General features: G+C 36.4%; 1 protein-coding gene across 3 annotated transcripts in view; it reads left to right on the forward strand.

Annotated features, from left to right (window-relative positions):
- Memo1 (mediator of cell motility 1) overlaps positions 1-21,254 on the forward strand; it is an 85,393-nt gene that overhangs the window by 53,209 nt on the left and 10,930 nt on the right. For all 3 annotated transcript variants that reach the window (XM_034513859.2, XM_034513858.2, XM_076942235.1), the window contains 2 exons: positions 11,447-11,589; positions 20,002-20,078. In XM_034513859.2, the coding sequence (XP_034369750.1) occupies positions 11,447-11,589; positions 20,002-20,078 (220 nt within the window). The remainder of the gene's footprint in view (positions 1-11,446; positions 11,590-20,001; positions 20,079-21,254) is intronic.

A 21,254-nucleotide genomic window follows, 5' to 3' on the forward strand; every position in this document is an offset into this window, starting at 1 on the left:
TACTTGCCCAGCTGTTGTCCATTGGCTCTTTGTTGATTGATCAAGAACCAGTTGGGGACAAGGACCTTCAGTGTTGTCCACTCAGATTCCTGATTTTGGGGACCAGATTAATTCAGAGCATTAGAACCAATCCTCAACACAGACAGACAAAATTCTTTTAAGTACTTTATTGGTTTTCTGTGTATCAAATAAGAACTGTATTCTCTTAAGAAATAAAGCCATCTGAGATTCTTTTTGAGAGTGGCTTTTCTCTATTTTGGACACCTAGTTATAATTGACAGGGTAAGTTTAAGAAGCTCTTTTGCCTGGATGGTTGTGTAGGCATGTGTTCCTAGAAAGGAACTTCATTTGGTGACCATGAGCCTCTATGTTATTTACTGTCAGTTCTTTGCATTTAGTCTTAGTCCCAGTGCTGGCTGTTTGCTCTCCTCTCCCAATTTCTTTTATCTCCTTTGATCTCTTCCTCTTCCCTGTACCCCCTACTCCCGGCCCATCTCTCCTGATTTTGTTTGTTTCTGTGTATGTGAGTATATAGGGATGTGTACCATATATGCACAGAAGGAGGCCAGAATAGGATATTGTATGTCTTCCTCTCTCCATCTCTTTATTACTTAGCTTGAGACAGGCTCTCTCACTGAATCGGAAACTCACCATTTTGACTAGGGTGGCCAGTCAGTTAGATCTTGGAATCTTCCTGGTTTTGTTCCCTAATGATAGGGTTACACGTAAGAGTTATTTTTTCAATCCAGCAATTCCTTATTATAAATTTTAACAGTTCAACAAGCTCATGATTTTCCCTTTACACATTGTGGTATTTCCTTTTTTTAAAAAACTACTAAAATTTTGCATATTTTGGTGGGAAATCTGCCCGTCCACAGGTTCATTCATTTTTTTTTAACTCTACTGAAAAACTGTATGTGACAGTTTTAATCATTATGCCATTGTGTGGGGACATTGCTCATGTGGCTTCCTGCAGCAGCTCTTACTGCTCCTTCAGTTTTCAGTTTCATTTTTCCTTCAGCTTCTCTTTACTCTGTGACAAAGGCAGGTGTGAGAAGTTTACGGATCTTATATTACTATATCCAGATAACAGTGTGCTTCCCTCTCCTATATTTGTCTGCTTTGGCCCAGTAAATCATGTTAACATGCTTATAATTTGATTTTTCTTACAATTAGGAGTTTGATTGGGGGATGAAGAGATGACTTGTCTGTCTCATTTTCAGCTGAAGCAACTTGGTGTGGGCACAGCTTGACTTTCATCATGGTCAAAGCAATTCACAAGTCTAAATTCAAGGGTGTAAAAAAGTAGTCCCCACCTCCAGTGTTGGAAGGACTTTGAACCTGTGGAGGTGGGAATAATTTTGAATGGTCATATTTTCAGATGATAAAGCTCTTCAGATGCTAGGTAAATAATTCTGTTTTTATTCCATGGTAGTTCTTTATTTAGTATGTTTTCTGTCTGGAGCAACTAAAGTTTATAACATATCTCCTTTGCCCAGTATAAGACCTGGCCCAAATAACTTCAGTTACTAGTTCTTGAAAATAGATAGATACTAATTGATTTAAAACTTTTAATTTAAATATGGAACCAAATGCTCTTTTTAAAATGATTTTTATATCATGAAGTATATCCATTTTTTCTCTTCTACTATATGTGTTTACCAAAGAGTTACTAGTGTGGGAAATATTAAAAAGAAGGGCAAGTTCCCTCACTACGCTGGGTACTAGCGGGCCGTATTCCAGCAGGGTGTTCTTAACTTGGTGGTTTCTCTTGGTTTGGTAGCTCCTGAAATGTCTGTACAAGACTCACTAAGTTTCCTTAGTGGGTTGTTGTCACATCAGCCCCACGCAATGACCGCCCACCCCATGGTTAGCCACCATACCCAGCAACCCTGTAGTAACAAAACTCTAAAAGCTTATAATTAATCTGTCAGATTTATATATCAATAAATTCTCAATTCACAAGATGCCCACACAATAATTTCAGAGCCAATTAATAATGATACAAGCTGCCCACCTAGATTAGACAAATTTCCTCAATTATTGTATTCCTATATGATATTATATGTACCTGTGGCTATTTAAAGCCAGGTGGAGTCTGGATCATCTTCCTCCTGCTCCATCTTGGTTCCTTTCTTCTCCTCCTCCCTGTGTCTGCTGTTCCGTCTCTGCCACTCTTAGCTTCACCTCCTTTTCTGTCCAATCACAGGCCTTCTGCAGCACTAATATTTAAATTAATTGGACAGGGAAAATTCTGCCCCAACTAGTATCTAATTGTTGATATCTAACACATGCCTGTGACCATAAATAGCAGTTGCAAGGCTGAGGGGGGAGGACCATGAGTTCTGAGCCTGGTACTTGGTGGGGCTTGTTTTGTTTTGTTTCATTTTGTTTTGTTTTGTTTTGAGACAGGGTTACACTCTTGTAGCAAAAGATGACTTGGAACTCAGCATGACCCTCTTCTCAGTCTCTTCCTGGGAGTATAAATATGAACCACCACACCAGACTTACCTTTTAAATCAGCTTTTTAAACATTGAGCTTTACTCCCTCCCCCAGTTATTATTACAAATAGTTGTTATATGATTTTTTTTAAAGTGACTAAGGAACTATTTAATTTTTAATTTTTTGTTTTTTATAATTCTGTTATAGATGTTATAGATGATAATTCATTAAGTGTTCCGCGCCCCTTCCGAATCCCCTCGCCCGCAAGAGAGACACGGGAGGCAGTGTTTGGGTAGTTACTACAGTGAGGCTTTATTCTTGTATCAACTGAAGCGGAAGACCCCACGCCCGGAAAAGGCACTGCTTATATGCACCCTAGAGTGACGTGTTCACTTCTGATTGGCTGTTCACTCATCACCCCATATTACGCCCCGGATGGGCAGTGACTTGGCGCGCTTTCGCCTCTTGCACCTGCACAGTTTAGTTGTTTACTTGTGGGAGCACCGGATGCCAGCGCCATCTTGTAATGGCGAATGTTGTCACTGCTCGCTGCGGCTCCCTACAATTAAGTGTGTATGTTTGTATTGTGCAGGTGTTAGCATGTGGTATAGGCTAGAGGTTGATGTCTTACTTGATTCCTTTGCATCATTTTAATTTTTGAGACAGGATCTCTCACTGAACTCAAAATTCAGTTCTTGCCTACACTGGCTGTCCAGTGAGCTCCTGGGATCTTCCTGTCTTTGTCTTCCCAGAACCAAGGATTGCAGATGTATATATGTCTAGCTTTTTACCTAGGTTCTGGGTGTAAAACTCAGGTCTTTGTATCAGGTCTTTTACTGACTTAGCCATCTCCTTTATCTCTCACTGGAACCTTTTAAAAACACTGGATGTCTGTGCTGCAGCCTAATGGGAGAATGCTTGCCCAGTATATATAGCTCCTGGTTTCCACCCCATACTGACTGGAAAAAAATACTATAAAAAGGAAAAAATGAAGTGACTCATCCTGTTGCTCAGCTCTGATACTTAATAATAATATGTGATTTGAAATTACAAATAGAACCATGAAGGATAAAATGAACAGTGAAAGTCTCTCTGATCTCATTTAACCTGTTTATCACCAGGGGGATTTTTAAGGGTACACTGATATGTGCATAGAAACTTACATACATAGAAGTTCTTTGAATTTTCAGAGATAGCCTCTCTCTGTGTAACAGCCCTGGCTATCTTTGAACCCACTCTGTAGATCATGCTGGCCTCGAATTCTGACACCGAGTGCTGGGATTAAGATTAGTGTTTCTGCTGCCTGCCTAGAAGTTTTTAATATGATTGTAAACCTATACATTTTATTTTGTTTCTTTTCCCCATTCTTTTATAGTACAATTCACAATAATTTTCATTATCAAACATAAGTGATTTTGAAGAAAATCAAATTAAGTTAGGATAAATAAGAATTAAATATTTTGGCTATTATAAATAAGGCTGCTATGAACATATGTCCTTGTTATATGTTGGAGCATTTTCTGGGTATATGCCCAGGAGTAGTATAGCTAGGTCCTCAGATAATGCTATGTCCAATTTTCTGAGGAACCACCAGACTGATTTCCAGAGTGGTTGCACCATCTTGCAATCCCACCAACAATGGAGGAATGTTTCTCTTTCTCCATATCCTCGCCAGCATCTGCTATCACCTGAGTTTTTGATCTTAGCCATTCTGACTGGTGTCAGGTGGAATCTCAGGGTTGTTTTGATTCGCATTTCCCTGATGCCTAAGGATGTTGAACATTTCTTTAGGTGCTTCTCAGCCATTCCAGTTTCCTCAGTTGAGAATTCTTTGTTTAGCTCTGTACCCCATTTTTAATAGGGTTATTTGGTTGTCTGGAGTCTAATTTCTTGAGTTCTTTGTATATATTGAATATTAGCCCTCTACCAATCTGTTGGTTGCTGTTTTGTCTTGTTGACAGTGTCCTTTGCCTTACAGAAACTTTGCAATTTTATGAGGCCCCATTTGTCAATTCTTGCTCTTAGAGCATAAGCCATTGGTGTTCTGTTCAGGAACTTTTCCCCTGTGCCCAAGTATTCGAGGTTCTTCCCCACCTTCTCGTCTATTAGTTTTAGTTATAATAGCCAGAAACTGGAAAGAACCCAGATGCCCTTCAACAGAGGAATAGATTTAAAAAAATGTACTACATTTACATAATGGAGTATTACTCAGCTATTAAAAACAATGAGTTTGAGAAATTCTTAGGTAAATGGATGGAACTAGAAAATATCCTCCTGAGTGAGGTAACCCAATCACAAGAGAATACACATGGTATTCACTCACTGATAAGTGGATATTAGCCCAGAAGCTTGAAATACCCAAGATTCAACTCACAGATGACATGAAGCTCATGAAGAAGGAAGACCAAGTGTGGGTGCCTCTGTCCTACTTAGAAGGAGTAACAAAATGCTCAAGGGAGCAAATATGGAGACAAAGTGTGGGATAGAAACTGGAGGAGGGACCTTCTGAGACCATTCCACCTGTGTATCCATCCCATGTGCAGTCACCAAAGGTAGATGCTGATGTGGATGTCAGGAAGTGCATGCTGATAGGAACCTGATATCGATGTCTCCTTAGAGGTCTGCCAGAGCCTGAAATATTCAGAGGTGGATGCTCACAGCTAACCATTGAACTGATCATGGAGTCCCCAATGGAGGAGTTAGAAGAATCTCAACAATACCAACCAACCAGAGCTCCCCAGGGTCTAAACCACCAGCCTGGGAGCACATATGGAGGGACCCATGGCTCCAGCTGTATATGTAGGGGAGGATGGCCTTGTCGGGCATAGGTGGGAGAGGAGATCCTTGGTCCCATGAAGGCTGGACTTGAGTGTTGAGGAATTCGAGGGTGGGAAGGTGGGAGTGGGGAGGGGTGGGGGCACATCCTCATAGAAGCAGGAGGAGGGGGGATGGGATAGGGGGTTCCTGGGTGGGTGGGGAATGGGGTGAGGATATAACATCTGAAATGTAAATAAAGTGTCCAATAAAACAGAAAAAGAATTATATTCTGAAAAAATGAATTTCAGATTATTATTAAATCATAATTCCTGTTTCTCCCCCCCCCCCCGGTCATCTTTTCCATAGTTATTTCTTTTTTCTTTGTTTAGGTTTTTACAGCTTAAAGTATAAAATTTTTAATTTAAAAAATGCATAAGTAAGAAAAGTAGCATTTAAAGTTCTTGATTAAAAATGCAGTTTTTTGGCGCTGGCAGGTGGGCTCACAGTTAATAGCACTTGTTGCTCTTATGAAGGACCTGGGTGGGTTCAGCTCTCAGGATCCATGTGACCTTAAACGACTGTCTGGGACTCCAGGGTTTGGAGATCTAACACCCTCTTCTGGCTTTGTTTGGCACTGCATGCTCATGGTGCACAGCATTCATTCAGGCAAAGCACCCATATGCACATAAAAGAACAGATAAATCTTTAAAAAAGAAACAAAACTATTCAGAGCTGGACATGGGGTGTTGTGTGTGTGTGAAATCCTAGCATTTAGGAAGACAAAGACTGGAAAGTTAACTTATACTACATAGCTGTACTTACCTCCAAACAAAAGTCACCAACTGTTCATGTTCTTTATAGAAGTATTTTTTAAAGTGTGTGCTAGTTTTGTTATTGTCATTGTTTTGGACATAGAGTATGTGTCTAACTCTCTTTAATCTTCGGCTTTGACTGGGTCTTTTCAATCTTAAAAGCTCATCATGGTTAGATTTGATAACTTTTTGGGGATACTTCTAAAAAAATTCTTATTTTTGCATGGTCTATTTATATAATGAAGGTTTATTATAATGCTTATGGATTATATATGCCTATGGATTATATTTGTGAGCTCCCCAAATGAGGATACTATATCCAGATATCTTAGTATGAAAATAACTGTTACTCATAACTAAGTAGTTCTCATAGTTAATCTCTTGCATTAGTATAAGACATTTGCTACAGTTGATAAGTCAATATTAATATACCACTATTAACTTAAATCCATAGTTGAATTGAGTTTGTGTCTTCTGTGTTTTTGTCAGTGCTTTTTATATATATGTCAGTATAATAACACATTGAAAAATTTCACTGCTTTAACACTGGACCTGTCTAATCCTTCCTTTCTGTAAATGTACTTTTTGGAGGGGGTAGGAATCTTATCCCCTTTTGCTCTCAAGTAATGACAGGGTGTTTCTATGCCTGCTCTAGCCAATTTTATCTCCAAAATAAAGACACAGAGACTCGGTATTTATATTAACAAGCTGTTGACACTAAGGAGGGCAGGTTCTGAGCTACCCTAACCCAATTAGGCTGCTCCTACCCAGCCAGATGGTTCTTCACCTGCATCTGAGTCTTGCTCTGGCTTGCTCTGGTCCATGTGTGTCCTCATGCTTACTTTCTTATCTCTATCTCATAGTAAATCCTCCTGATCCTTTCCCATGGTTCTCCATACCTTCTCCCTCTCCTGGTGTCTTTGGGACCCCCTCTCTGGGATCAGCAGTCCTGCTTTATTCTTTCTGTCCAGCTGATTTGCTGATCAACTCTTTGAAAACAGTTTTTACATAACATTGAGACCAGAGATGCTTAACCATTAATTCAGATGTCTGGGCATAGAAATAAGTACCTGAATACACAGTGTACAAAACCATCTCCAAACATCTTTTCCTTACCTTACTAGAAACCACTTGTCTTTCTCTGTTTTGTTTTTTATTGTTTTTTTTTTGGGGTGGGGGGGGGAGGTTAGGTTCGGAGCTTATTTTTCCCTGTTAGTGCTGGGGTACTAAGGGAAAGTTTGCCTTATCTTGAACGTTAGAATAATATTCAGCTAATGTCTAATGTTATTAACATTTTTGTACACATACACATTTTGTATATGTGTGTCAACATATGTTGTTTGGTAAATCAGATTTTATGTGAAATTAGCCATACCCTGCCACTAGTATATTGTCTTTCTTTACTGTCTTTCTGTAATTAATACTGAATGTTTTTTGTTCTGGATATTATATTGCCCAGAAAACCTAAATGGTTTGTGGCCCCTTTAAAAAGATGTTTGCTGACCCTATGGTTTAGATGAGTTACAATCTTAAAATTCATGCATTCAATTTTAATAAATTTTTGTGACTGGTGTGAGGCAATAGTTGTGAAAAAATATTTTGGGTGGGCTCCATCTTTAGTTGGATTATTAGATGAGGATCTTTTTAAAATTCTCTTTCATCAGATTTGTTTGGTTAATGTTTTCAATGAGATTTAGAACATTTGTAGCAACTATTCTTTTTTCTTTCCTCTGTTCGGGACCTAAGATTGTTTGGATGCTTCAGATTGTCTTAAATTTTCCAATACTCTTTATATTTCTTAAATATTTTTCTGTCATTCAGGTGTTTTAGATTTATCATTTTCTTTTCCTACCTACTTAGGGAAGGAAAAGACCATCCAAGGGCTCCTGTGTGGCCTGAGCTGGCCTTGCTTCTCAGTCCTCCTGCCTGAGCCTCACTCTTTAGTGCTGGTGTGCCACCACACCTGGCCTGGTGATACCAGTTTTAATTGCAAACATTCATCCTTATTAAAATGCTAATTCTGTTTTTTAATCCAATTAGGAAATTTTTTGTTTGGTTATTGTACTTTTCAGTGGTCTACTTAAAAAAAAAAAAGCAGTTTGCATTACTTTTTTGATATCCTTTGTTCGTTTACTCATGACATACTACACACACACTCACACGTGCACACACATACACATATTTTTAAAGGAGTGTCTTAAATAGTTTTCTTTAATTCTCTGATTATATTTCTTATAATAGTTTTGAAGTCTGCTAAATCCAAGTGTTGAGCTGATCTTGACAGCATTTCCTAGCTGTTATTTTTCTAGAGTGTCATAGATTGCTGTTTCTTTACATGGATTATACATAGTTTTATAGTAACAGAATTCTGATTTTATTCATTTTCTCTCTACAGGCTTTATTATTTAGCATTTTGTATGCGTTTGAGCTGCAGAATGTGTTTTTCTCACTATGTACTTCTGTTGATCAAACTGTTCAGCTTTTAAGAAAATAATGCTTTTATGTTTTCAGTTGGCTTTCAAGGACTTCACCAGGGATTATAGTTTAGTATTTAGCAAATGACTGCTTATAGGTTATACCTGTCTTAGAGGTTTATTTCTATGAAGAGACACTAGGACCAAAGCAACTCTTACAAAGGGAAACATTTAATTGGGGTTGGCTTGCAGTTTCAGAGGCTTAGTCCATTTAGTCATGGTGGGAAGCATGGTGGCCTGCAGGGACATCTGGTGCTGGATGAGCCAGAGTTCTACATTTTGATCCGAAGGCAGCAGGAGGGGATTGGATGTGCTTCACACTGGGCATAGCTTGAGCATTTAAGACCTCAAAGCCTTGCCTCCACCATCTTACACTTCCTGTAACAAGGCCACACCTCCTAATAGAGCCATTCTCTATGGCCAAGCATTCAAACACATGATTCTTTGGGGACCATATCTATTAACCATAGAACCTAAATATCCTGAGTCCAGAATGCTTTCACCATCTACAAGTGGGTCGAGTGTTCTTGGGGAGCATATTCAGACAAGCTCAGTGTGTTCATATCTTACCTCTGCCTTCGTTTGGTTGTCTTATGTGAGCACTCTACAGCTGAGCCACCTTCCCTCCCACAGCCGTGTAGGTACTGCATGTGAGACTAACTCCACCTTCAAATTTCCAGTTCTTCTCTTGACTACTCAGAGGCCCTGACATTTTAGTGATCTTGGGATCGTTTGGGTCAGCCAAACTATTGTGGAGAATGAAAGTTTTGTTCCTTAGGATTTCAGGAGAATTTATTAAGTCTGTGACCCCTTTCTCTATTAATCTGTGGCTGATCTTTAGGCTTTTGGTGTGCTCCATTGACTTCAGCTGAGGAACTTGTGGGATTCTCTATTTTGCACTTTGCAATTGACAGCTTTTCTGCTGTCGTCCGTCAGTGGTCTCTGCTTGTGGAATTGGGCAAAGGTGAAGATAGCTCACTGATCGTAATGGCAAGTTACCTGTCATGAATGGCCACATTATTCTCCCCCTCTTCGGTTGGCTTACTTGCATAAAATTCATTAAAGCTTTATCCAGATTTATAATTGCTTTCTGTGGGCAGATTTTATACTTTACTGGAAAATTCAACTCTAGAATCTGGCTTTTAAAATCTAAAAATATTTATTTTTCAAAGGCAAATATTCCTTTTTTTCTAATTCATGCTTCATGAAGAGAGAGAACAAGTAAATTTAAAAAAAAAGTCAAGGAAGGCTGAGGTGATGAGCCATGATTCACTCCCATGGTTTCTGTGAAGAACCGGACCTTTCTTGTAGAGATGAATGTATAAGCTCACTGAGGTTATTGAAAAGGTTGGCGGGGCTGAAGAGAATGCATCTGTTGTGTCTGCAGAGCAAGTCATCTGTGGGTGACACTTTGTTACTCTATGCTTCATGTGATAATGTTCATCAAATAGGTTTGTAGGTGTGATCCTTTTACAGATAAGGGCGTTCATCCTAAGACCATAGGGATGGGATAGTCCTTAAATCCTTCTCTTTGCTCCCTTATAATTTCCCTCTTTGCTCCTTACAATTTGCATAACAGCTGGTTCCTTACCTTAAGTCATAATTGAGTTCTCTTTGATGATCTTTATGTATTTATTTTTGGAGGTAGTTTTTGAGGTTAGAATAATGGCAGTTCCCAAATTTTTATGAGAAGCCAAAATTTATTTAATTAATAATTAACTGTTTAAAGAAGAAGCCCCTGTTTGCTCCATGTAATTACTTAGCAAACTAGTAAGAATCAAAGAATGAGATGCCCCATGGCAGCTTCCTCTGCCAGCTTCTTTTTTTTTTTTTTTCCTTACTCCATAGATGCAGATTCTGCCCAAGAAGCCCCTGCATTGCAGAGGGACTGGAGATCTGCATGATCTTTATTTCGCAGTTGACAAGGGTAAGGGGGTTGTTATGGGGGAGGTGTTTGGGTACCCTGATTTAGTGATCTGTAGCTTACCCAACATTTATTTTGAGGTTACTGGGACTTAGTATTAAAAATAAAACAACCCCTTTAATGAATTCTGTTCTGTGTCAGTTAAGTGTCGGATTATTAACATTTAAAGGCAACTATTATAATACTGAATTTATGAAGTCCTATTCAAAATAAATTAGACAAACACAATTCATGCTTCTAAAACTTTAACTCTAGGATCATTAGTATATAAATAATATATATTATTAAAATTCCATTATAATGAACAATTTTAAATAGTTTATACAATGAAGCAAATCATAGTTACTTAAATAACAGTTATCTATCTGCTCTGTTTCTTTTCCTAAATTTGTCAGTCTTTAAAGTCAAAGAGAACTAAATAGACCGTGATTTGGGGGTGTACTAGAAATGAACATATCCTTCTTCAGTTACCCTAGATGTTAGTGAATTTTGAGTTGTGTTAAAGTTGACTTATATGTGACTGTTAGGGTAAGTGTAAGTGCAGTTGACGGGCCTCATAGGAGCCACAATCAAGTCTGTACGTCGTACTTGGCAGGTTTCTAGAATAAGTGCCAGAAATGGTGTATGTGCACAGGATCAAATTAAAGCAGTTGAGGAGGGACTAATGCTCTGTTAAAATGGCAGGACTGGGTAGGAGATTACATCCTTTGTGAGTGAATAGTTGGGGTTGGTCTAATGGACTTAACTTTTGGGCATATTTTATAACTGGCAGTACCAAAGCTTTGTTTACTTATAGTAGTATATATTTTGGTGACTTAAGTAGATGCTTTTAGTATTCTGTATTTGTTTTTAAATCGTCCGCTTTTTACTTTTTTGGTAGATTTTAATACTTCAACAATAAAATATGTCTGTTATCATGATCACTGTTAATAAATGTTCATCTTTTTAGTGCCAGCTTAATTTGAAAACTATTTTAAATCTTAAACAGCGTAAATGACTTTTTTTATTTTATTTTATTTTTTCTGTTTTCTTTAAGCCATAAAGATGAGTTTACCATTATTCCTGTACTGGTTGGAGCTCTGAGTGAGTCAAAAGAACAGGAATTCGGAAAACTCTTCAGTAAATATCTAGCGGACCCTAGTAATCTCTTTGTGGTGTCTTCTGATTTCTGCCATTGGGGTAAGTTCTAGCTTTAACATATGGTAGCTGTTATATATTTGTGGTTAAAGGTTTCTTTTCATTTCAAGCTCTGATTCTCAATTCTTTATCACTCTTTGGAAGGTTGTATTTGTAGTAGTTGTGTTTAAAAGTGAATAAAGGAGCCTTTTGGTCACTTAAAAAGGGTCAGCAGAGGATATAGGCATGTTTCCAAAGGCGACTGGTACAATTGGATTCACACTGTGAGGGCATCGTTGCTTTTGAACACTTTTATTAGTGGGAGTTAAAATTTTGTTAACCCCGAATTTGTGTGCGTATTTATGGTAGATTCTTTGAGGTCAGGTTTGGTAGATAGAACCAATTCTTCACAATGTAGAAGAGTAGTGTGTGCTATACTGGTCCCTTTCTAATTTTCTTTTTTTGTAATTAGTGTCTTTTTTTTTTTTTCTTTTGGTAATTTTTTTCCCCCACAATTGCAGTTAGTTGTTTTTAGTTACCCTCTAATATTAGAACATATAGGCAATCAGCACCGTGATCTTCACTGGTAATGCTTTATAAAGATAAGGACTCTTAAGTGGGTTTGTGGCTATTATAAGTTAAGAGGAAGGGTGTTTTACAGTGGTTAGATGATAAAAGAAGTGGAACATTGTGGATAACCTCTTTCAATAAACTGATTTTTCATTCTTTGAGTATTATTTGCTTTTGTTTATCCATAAATGTCTCAGAATATTTTTAAAGTTTCATTTCTTCTAGGACATAACTCTGACTCATTTCTTCACTATTTTAAGTCATACCTATTTGTCCATCCTCTTTTGCGTTTATTATAAGGAAACATAAAACCATATTTTTAAAGATAAAGCACTAGAATGCCAGAAAACATCGTTAATGAGTTAAGTAGGGAGCCCTGGCTTTCTTTTGTGAGAATTGGTAGAATTTTACTTGCCTTGCTTGGGTTCTCTCTCACATCCTTCACCAAATAGACTTCTTAAGTTATACTCTCAACTCTAGTATCTTCCATGGTATAGATATTAGAATCTGTAAATTACTAACACTGTGCTTTTCACTAGTTCTCCATGAGTTTGATTTTTCTCCCAGGAAAGGTTTGAAAATACCTGGAAACGTTACCATCTTGGAGTGCACAGAACAACAGCCTTACCTCCCCATGAAAAGATGTTTGTACTGCTGAGGTCAGAAACCTGTCTTAGAGTGTAGCATAGCTGAGCTTCTGTGTAAACACTTCTCTGAACCCAGGAGTTCTTCAGTAACTCATTCAGCTGTCTAGTTTATACTCTTCTTTCTGGCAGAAGTTCTTTTTTATTCATGTAACTATATTACTTAGAATCTAGGGCCCAAATAGAAGCTTTTCTAAAGGGAATTCCTTTATTAGGAATTACTAATTTATTTAGTTATAGTTAAAAGTCAGGAGTACTATTATGATGAAGGGTTGCTTTTCTCAGTGTTGTGAGTTTCTGTCAGTAACAAGACATGCTCATACTTTAGAAATAAAAGTCATGAAGCAAGTAGTTTTTTCTTTTTGAAGACTTTTTAAAATTGCTTAATACTGTTCTCTTGACGCTGTTTTCCAGATTGCTTTCTTTGAGTTGGCAACATGTGTAACCACAACAAAAACTCACATAAAATGTGTGGGATTCCTCCCTCTCCCCTCCCTCTCTTTTAATTAATTAGTTAATTAATTAATTTATATTTTATGTTATATTTCACTGTGTTACCCAGGCTAGCCTCAAACGTCTTCCTGCATCTGTTTCCTAGGTGCTGGGATTGCAGGCATGTGTTTCTTTAATAGATATAATATTCCTGTTTTATGCCTGTGTGTGGGTCATCCTTTTTACGTCACTAATACATTTTTTAAAAAATGATTTTTCAAGACAGGGTTTTTCTTTGAGGTCCTGGCTGTCCTAGAACCTCACTGTAGACCCAGCTGGCCTTCATCTCACAGAGATGAAAGATGCCTCCCAAGTTCTGGGACTAAAGTTGTGCACCACCCACTGCTTAGCTAATAACACATTCTTAGTGAAAACACATTCTACAGTTGAGAGAGGGATATATATATATATATATATATATATATATATATATATATATATATATCACACAGATTCTTAGAAAGTTACCTAGTCAGTTTCTAAAAAGGAAATACTATAGGATTTCTAGGTGACAATTGAATAAAGAAAATAAAAACCCTCAAATTTTTCTAAGGCAGGTAAATGCTAGCTGTGAAGAGTGTCCATGCCTGTTCGTGTGTACATTCTGTGGTTAAAGATGGAGCTTCCCCAGTGCTCTGTTTAGTCAGCACTGTCGCTAACAGTCTCATTAAGTGCTCACTCAACATATGAAGGCGCGGACTCCTTCTGGGTCCAGCAATATGGGAAATAGTGTTAGGTGTGACGTGGATAATATTTGAAAGTTGACACCATAAGAAGTAGTAATTGTCACTTTATAAAGTATAATACTTTCTGTTTTGCATGCTTATTAAGGTGAATGAATGGTTAGCCAAGTAACCACAGGTTAAGCTATCAGGAGTCAAATGTATGTTCTATGTTAACAGTTTAGCTCTTCATGAAGGCTGGTGTTTTGTTTGCTTTCCTTTTCTTCCGTCTTTCTCCCCCTGTTTCAGAATCTTGCCATCTCAGGCTGACTTTGACTTTGCATCCTCCTGCCTCAGTCCCCCTAAGTGGGATCACGTGCATGTACCACTATATCTTGCACTTTTTTTCTACTTGTAAAGATATGGTACATGATACATGGCAATTATAATGGTGAATTGTCAATAATTTCAGAGAAATGATTCAGCTCTTTAGTATGTAAAGGTCTTAGAAGTTTCATTGCTTTAGGCTCTTCATTCTAAGAAGCTGGTTTTTGAAGTAAAACTGCTTAATTGATTATGGTGTACTTCACAAATTACTCTGATACATATGCACAATGGACCTTTATTTCTATTGAATTAGGCTACTGTTAGTGACTACCTTTTTGTTGCTAGTTTATTTTCTTTTTTGTCCAGCTTTTGTGGAAATAGTGCAAACCTTGCCTGTGGAGATGCTTAGGAAGCTGACACACATATTGGAAGTATAGTTTTCCTTGCTGGCTTTATCAGCTGGTATCCCATTATAAAACTGATTTATTTTTATAAAAATATATTTTGCTTTATTAGATGTTCATTTTTAGAGAGACACCAGAGGCATAAAAATAGAGACTAAAATATGCTGATGTTCTTTTGGAGTGGAGCAAGGCATAGAAAGGCAGGAACCTATATTCTGTTACCTCGTTCTTTTTGTTTCCTCAAGTGAATTCCCTAAAGTGTAGTTCTGCATTTCAGTTTGTACTGTGCATCTTGTCATCATCATGGACATAAGATGCCTTAGGACTGTAGTGTGTAATAATAATCCTCCATTCACCTTAGCTGCTAGCTTTTGATTTTTATCTTGGCTGAGTAAGAGTTTAATACTAATATATTTATCAAGTTCTATTAATACCTAGTATACTCACTATGTTCTACATCCCAGAGGATGGGTTTGTGCAGGAGAAATTTGTCTGGACTTCCTTCAGTTAATCTAATTTTTACTCAAGTTTCAAGTCTAGTATTATTCTCCATATATACTGTTACTGTTCTTTGTCTTCTCAGACTTGATGTTTACAAGTTTAGATTATTGACAGCTTTCATTAGCATAACTTAATAAACTACTAACACATTTCTAAATGAAATTATACCTAACATATTGGAAATAATCTTCTATTAATTTTTCCTTTATTGTGATTTACAGATCACTTTCAATCAATTTTCTGAGTAAGTGCTTATGACACTATTTTGTTAAAATATAAATATAATCTACTGCAGTCTCTTCACCAGTTTAAAATATGCTTAGAATTATATCACTTCTTTCTTTTTTAGATGTTTGAGTTACTTATTCAAAATGACCTTACCTAAAGTAGTAATAAAATTTATACTATGTTCAAATATTCTGTACTGTTCACTAAGTGATTCATATATACTCTTTTTCATGTTTTTAGTGCAGAGACCTTCCCACTTTAGAAATGCTTAGGTTTGAAACATAATGTTAGCTACTTTCAAAAGTGTATCTTATCCAAGCCTGAATGTTTGTCATTTCAAGTCTTTGTACTTCTTGATATCACAGGTTTAGGTTTTTGACCTTTTGCAGTGTTGATTATAATAAGGCTCCTACTTTCACATTTTAACAGACTTCAGGATGTACAGATGATAGCATCTAGTTGTTAGAAAGGATGATCTTATTTGATAGGACTAGACAGTATTTCCTTTGTGAAATACATAGTTTTCTTTACTGTGACTTCAGTTATAGGTGTTCCAGGTTTAGGACATCCTTGTAGAATGGCTGGTAATGTCCCTAATGGATTTTTTTTTTAAAGATTCAAACATTTGAAAAATGGCTCACCATTAGCAAGTGATAAGTAAGTGTACACAGAACAGTTTTTATTTGTTATGTATCTGAAAGGCTTTCCTATTGACTAATGATATTTTGGGGGTTTTGTAGATGAACATTATTAGGTCATTGTTTATTTCATAGTCTAGTGTATAGCATAATATTGAGGTTTTAAATTTTTTTCTTTTTGTCTTGAGACACTTAAAACATAGTATTGGTTCTTGTACCATTCATTGTTGTTTGTCCTCATTAGTTGATTGTCGTGTGTAAACAGACATCCTTGGAGCTTACTCTCCACACTCTGTGAATCCACTCATTAATCACCAGTCACCTTTGGAGATGGGAAAATTACTTACCTGTATTTCTTTTTCTCAGAAAGCGTGCTCTGGAATGGATTCACAAATGAGCTACCCTCCTTCCCTCAAAGAGTAAGGTTTCTGCTTTACAGGATTTTTTTTTTCCTTGGGTTATTTTTCCTCTCATCTTTTGAATTTGAAAAGAACTGAGGGAAGGCACCTGAAGAAACCACTGACATACTCACTAGGGAGTTCCAGAGCTTGTCCTGCCCCTAGGGCGGTGTCCATGGCTCTTAAAGCTAGAAAGCTCATACTTGAAGTTGAAACAGGGGCTCAAAGAATCCATTTTCCCAGTGTACCTTCTGAAAGGATAAGTTTCAGGTAAGTAATTTTCTCTACTATGTGATATGCTTTATTCATACTTAGAAAAGGATGCACAATTCCTGCCCTCCAATTATTGGCACAGCTGGATTTTTTTTCAGTCAGCTTCATAATTGCCCTGAAAGCCAGAAATATAAAAACAGTAAATATTTGCTCATGAGATACATAGAATCTGAATTTATTTTAAGTGAACAATTCAAAACTAAGGGTGCATATATAACTAATGTATTATGCTAGGACTGTTATTTTTTTTGTTAATGAATGAAATCTTGAGAAATTTACTTTTAAATAAGAAAGAAGAAAGTATATTGACTCAGTCTCCAAGCAATGGTTGACTTATTTATTTGTATGTAGGAATGCACATGCATCTGGATGCTTGTGTGCATGCATACATATATACATCCAGGCCAAGCAAGAGGAAGGCACCTATTTACTTCAGATTAGATGATGTTTCTCTATTGACTAGAATGGGTTGGTCAAATAATTTGAAGATATTTGTACAGTTTTAATGATTATCATGATAACAGTGTGAACTATTATAAGTAAAATATTCAGTAGCTGCATATACTGAAAATTTAGCTCCTTTATTGAGCTATTCAACCATTTATATTTAATTTGTATGCTACTAAATGTGAATTGGTGACAAAAAATAACAGGTAGCAAAATTCTTAACATTTGTTTTAGTTGGTTTCCTATTATATCCTCATATTGCATTAAATTGCACAATGGTTTCAGTAAAGTATTTCAAGCATCTGTGACTTTGTTTAGAAATACTTTAAAAGTAAAATGCCATATGAATGATATGACATCACTTAAACATAATGTTATACTCCTTTCTTGCTTTCCTGGCCGTGTTGTTACCTGAAAAACAGTGCTTCACTTGGAAGTGAGCAGAAAGAACTTTTAAGTAGCAAATGACTTGTCTTAAAACACCTAGGTGGTATAGAAGTCTTTGTATAAGGTTTATAGATAGCTAAAAGGAACAGCTGTTTCCAGAAGCAGGGAAAAAAAGAATACAGTTGTATGAACCTGAAATAGTCCAGGTTATAAAGAGTTGAGAGAGAGTAGTTGGATTTTTTTTTTTTTTATATAGAATATTACTTTTAGAAGAGAGACAAGGAAGCAGAGTTTTCTTGTCTAAGATGTTCATACTTGTCTGACAAAAGATGGACAGCTTTATCAAAAGAACTTTGAAATACACATGAATATAATACTGATGAATTGAGTCAGTAGGGCTAGACTGGCCCCGTCATAGATTTTTCTTTACATGGTTTTCTCACAACTTCCTTTCCAGTGAGGAAAATGGGGCCAATTTTACAGTCCTCATGGTTGGACAATTCTTACTACTGTGTTTACTACATCTTCCTGAGTGGACAGTCCTTACTACTGTGTGTAACACTTACCCCTACTCTTGGACAGCCCTTACTACTGAGTGTAACACACACCCTCATGGATGTACAGTCCTTATTACTGTATGTAGCCTCACAGTTGAACAGTTCTTATTACTTACTGTGTGTAATATACATTTTTTGAAGTAAAGCATAACTATAACTGCCTTTTAAGGAATTTGAAAAAAAAATCATGGTTTATTTAATATAAAGGCGTTGTGGGCTGGCAAGATGCCCTTATGAGTAGATGTTCTTGCTGTCAAGCCTGAAATCAGAGTCTGATCCTTGGGGTCAACAAGGTGGCTGGAGAGAATGGACATTTTAGGTTGTCCTCTCACCTCTACTTGTATACCATGACATGTGTGCACTTGAATGTGCACACACAAAAATGAGTTAAAATATAGAGGCATTGGGTGATAGGTATCACTGTTGTCTTTATGAATTCTTGCGGTTCAGAGACTATAGTATATCTCACTTATGGCAGCTTCAATCATTTTTGTTTTACATTCAGAAAGCAGACTCCAGCCTATAGCTTGTTTAATTCTAAGGTATCAGTTACAAGAGAGCTTTAATAATAGCTTGGTGGGAAGTTGATAGTTATTACAGAGTGGCATAGGAGGCAGTGTAAACAGTTAGAATATGATGTATTTTAGAAAAGTAAAAAAAAAAAAAGCTTAGCACCAACATAAGGAATATTGAGTTCTATAGTATGTTTTTTAAAAATGATATCAAAGAGAGTTGTATAATTTTGCCCTGAGCATTATATGTAAGATACTATTTTCAGTAAGATGAACAAGAAACTTAAAAATATCATAATAATAAAATATCATAATATCCAACCAAATCTGCTGTCTCCATTGTGAGGCTAGTAAAGCTATAGACATGAAGCCTAACACCATTAGAAATGCATTTTGGCAAAGCTTTACAAATGAGAACAATGGGGGCTCAGTGGTTAAGAACACTGGCTATTCTTCTCGAGGACCCAGCTTCGATTCCCAGCACCCAGTCGGTGGCCTACACCCAACTGTAATTCCAGTTCAGGAGAACTGACACCTTCTTCTGGCCACTACAGACAGCAGGCATGAGTGTGGTAAACAGGCAGAACACCCACACACATAAAGTAATTAAAAATTAAAAAGGAAACATTAAAGAAGAACCATATTGCTGAAAGCTATATTAGGAGTATCCGATATACATCATAGTTAGGTAATCTGTAGTTAGTTATGGATACTACCTTTTGGATTTCATATTACTACAGTAGGAAGTAACTTCTTTTCTTAATCTTTGTTTCTGTTTACTGTTTTTAAGTTTCCTTTTAACTTCTGCTGTAGAAGAGCAGCTGAGCATTGATTGTTTTGTGCTTGTACTCTTAATTGGGATGTCATTTCAGTCTAGGGCTGTTGACCCATCCTTCCGTGAATTCTGTTCACATTGCACAAGGTACATTATCACTCCTTTTCCTGAAAATGCTCATGACCATAAAAGGCACATAGGCCCCAAGTATCACTGACCCACACATTTGCTTCTGTCAGAGAGACCAACAGTGATAAACTTTGGTTGCTTTATTACACCAAGAGTGTTTGCTTAAACAGATTTTCTTGAGTCATATCTTTGGGTTTGTCATCTGTTATAGAGTGACAGAATGTTTAACAATGCTTCTTGTAACCTTAAGCTCTTTTGTTTCCTTATTCCTGTATTGCTGGTGATTTAAAAGTTTCTGCAGTATGAAATAGTTTTTTTAACATCTTCAAATTCTGGTGAAGTATCATTTCTTCATAACCTTCCCAAATATGCCTCTTACCTTTATGTTGAGGACTCTTGGGAACTGATTCTTGCAGAGGCTTAAGCTGTGCTTTGCCTTTTGTGAGGACTGAAATTATTTGGTAAGCGCTTGCTTTCTTTTTAGCTTCTAATTTTTCCCTATTTTATTTTGTACATGATATTTGTTTCAAGGTCAAAGGTTCCGTTACAGTTACTATGATGAATCCCAGGGGGAGATTTATAGATCCATTGAACATCTAGATAAAATGGTAAGTCTTTCAGGTGTGGGCTTTTAATGCTCTAAATCCTTTTCTTTAATTCCTGATTAGTGATTTGAGACTTAATATGTTAAAATATGCAGTAGGTTAACAGTTCTTTCCCTTTCTTGAATTAAAAGTAAAAAATGCAATGTGTCCTTAATTGAATAATTCCTCTAAGAACTTTCCTTCATTGTACTTCTGTTTGATTATGAGAATATTTAAGAGCAATTAGATACACATTTTAATTATATTTTTGGAGAAGTATTTGGGTTTAGGGGCAGCAGCATATTACGCCATGACTTGTTAAGCTGCCGCCATAGGAGATGGATGGGTACATTGCTTGTCATTCCTATTTAATTTGATGACCATCTGAAGTAACTTATTTTCAGTCTTTTTGAACTATGTTACTGTTCTTTGAAATTTATTAAATAACTTAGTGTTTAATATTTGGATTTGGTTTCTTAATAGGCCAAACTATTATTCTTGAGTGATGGTGATGATTTTATGAACTACTTAATAAATTACATATAACCTAAAACTACAAATGTTTGACTGAAACTCCAGTTTTTTAATTATCATCTTTTTGCTTCTGGGTATAAGGACATTACAGCCCTTTTTAATTTTTTTTTGCTTTGGTATATATTAAACTCAAGCCTCTGCACACACAGGGTAATGCTCTTCCATTAAACTGTGTTCTAAGTATGATGCCATAAATTTATTACAGGTTTTAGTAATTTAGCAACCTTAAATTTTATCTGTTATACTACAGGAATTTTTGCAAGTACATTAGTTTAATGTTTTTAAATTTTCAGAAATGTTTTGTTAGGAATTACACCTTATTCCAGATTTTTCAAAACCTCTTAAAGTTAGTTTAACTATGTTAGTGAATTTAGTAATTTAAAATTTTGTAATTTTCAGTTTTGGTATATTTCTATAAAACTTCCTGTAAGTCTTATTGTTACATATTGAATTATATTTTCACTTTTCATTCACTTTGAAATGTCTATGGTCTTTTTAGCCTGTGTCTACTAAGGTTACTATAGAACGTACTTTAAGAAAACTGGATTACTTTTTATAAGTACAAGTAATTTGCTTTTTTCTTTTTTGGCCTTGGTTCTTTTTGTAGATATTTAGATTCCTATCTTTTTTTTTTTTTTTTTTTTTATAAATTGGGCTTTTTAATGC

The sequence above is a fragment of the Arvicanthis niloticus genome, chromosome 11 (genome assembly GCF_011762505.2).
Source record: "Arvicanthis niloticus isolate mArvNil1 chromosome 11, mArvNil1.pat.X, whole genome shotgun sequence".
NCBI classification, from domain to species: Eukaryota; Metazoa; Chordata; class Mammalia; order Rodentia; family Muridae; genus Arvicanthis; species Arvicanthis niloticus.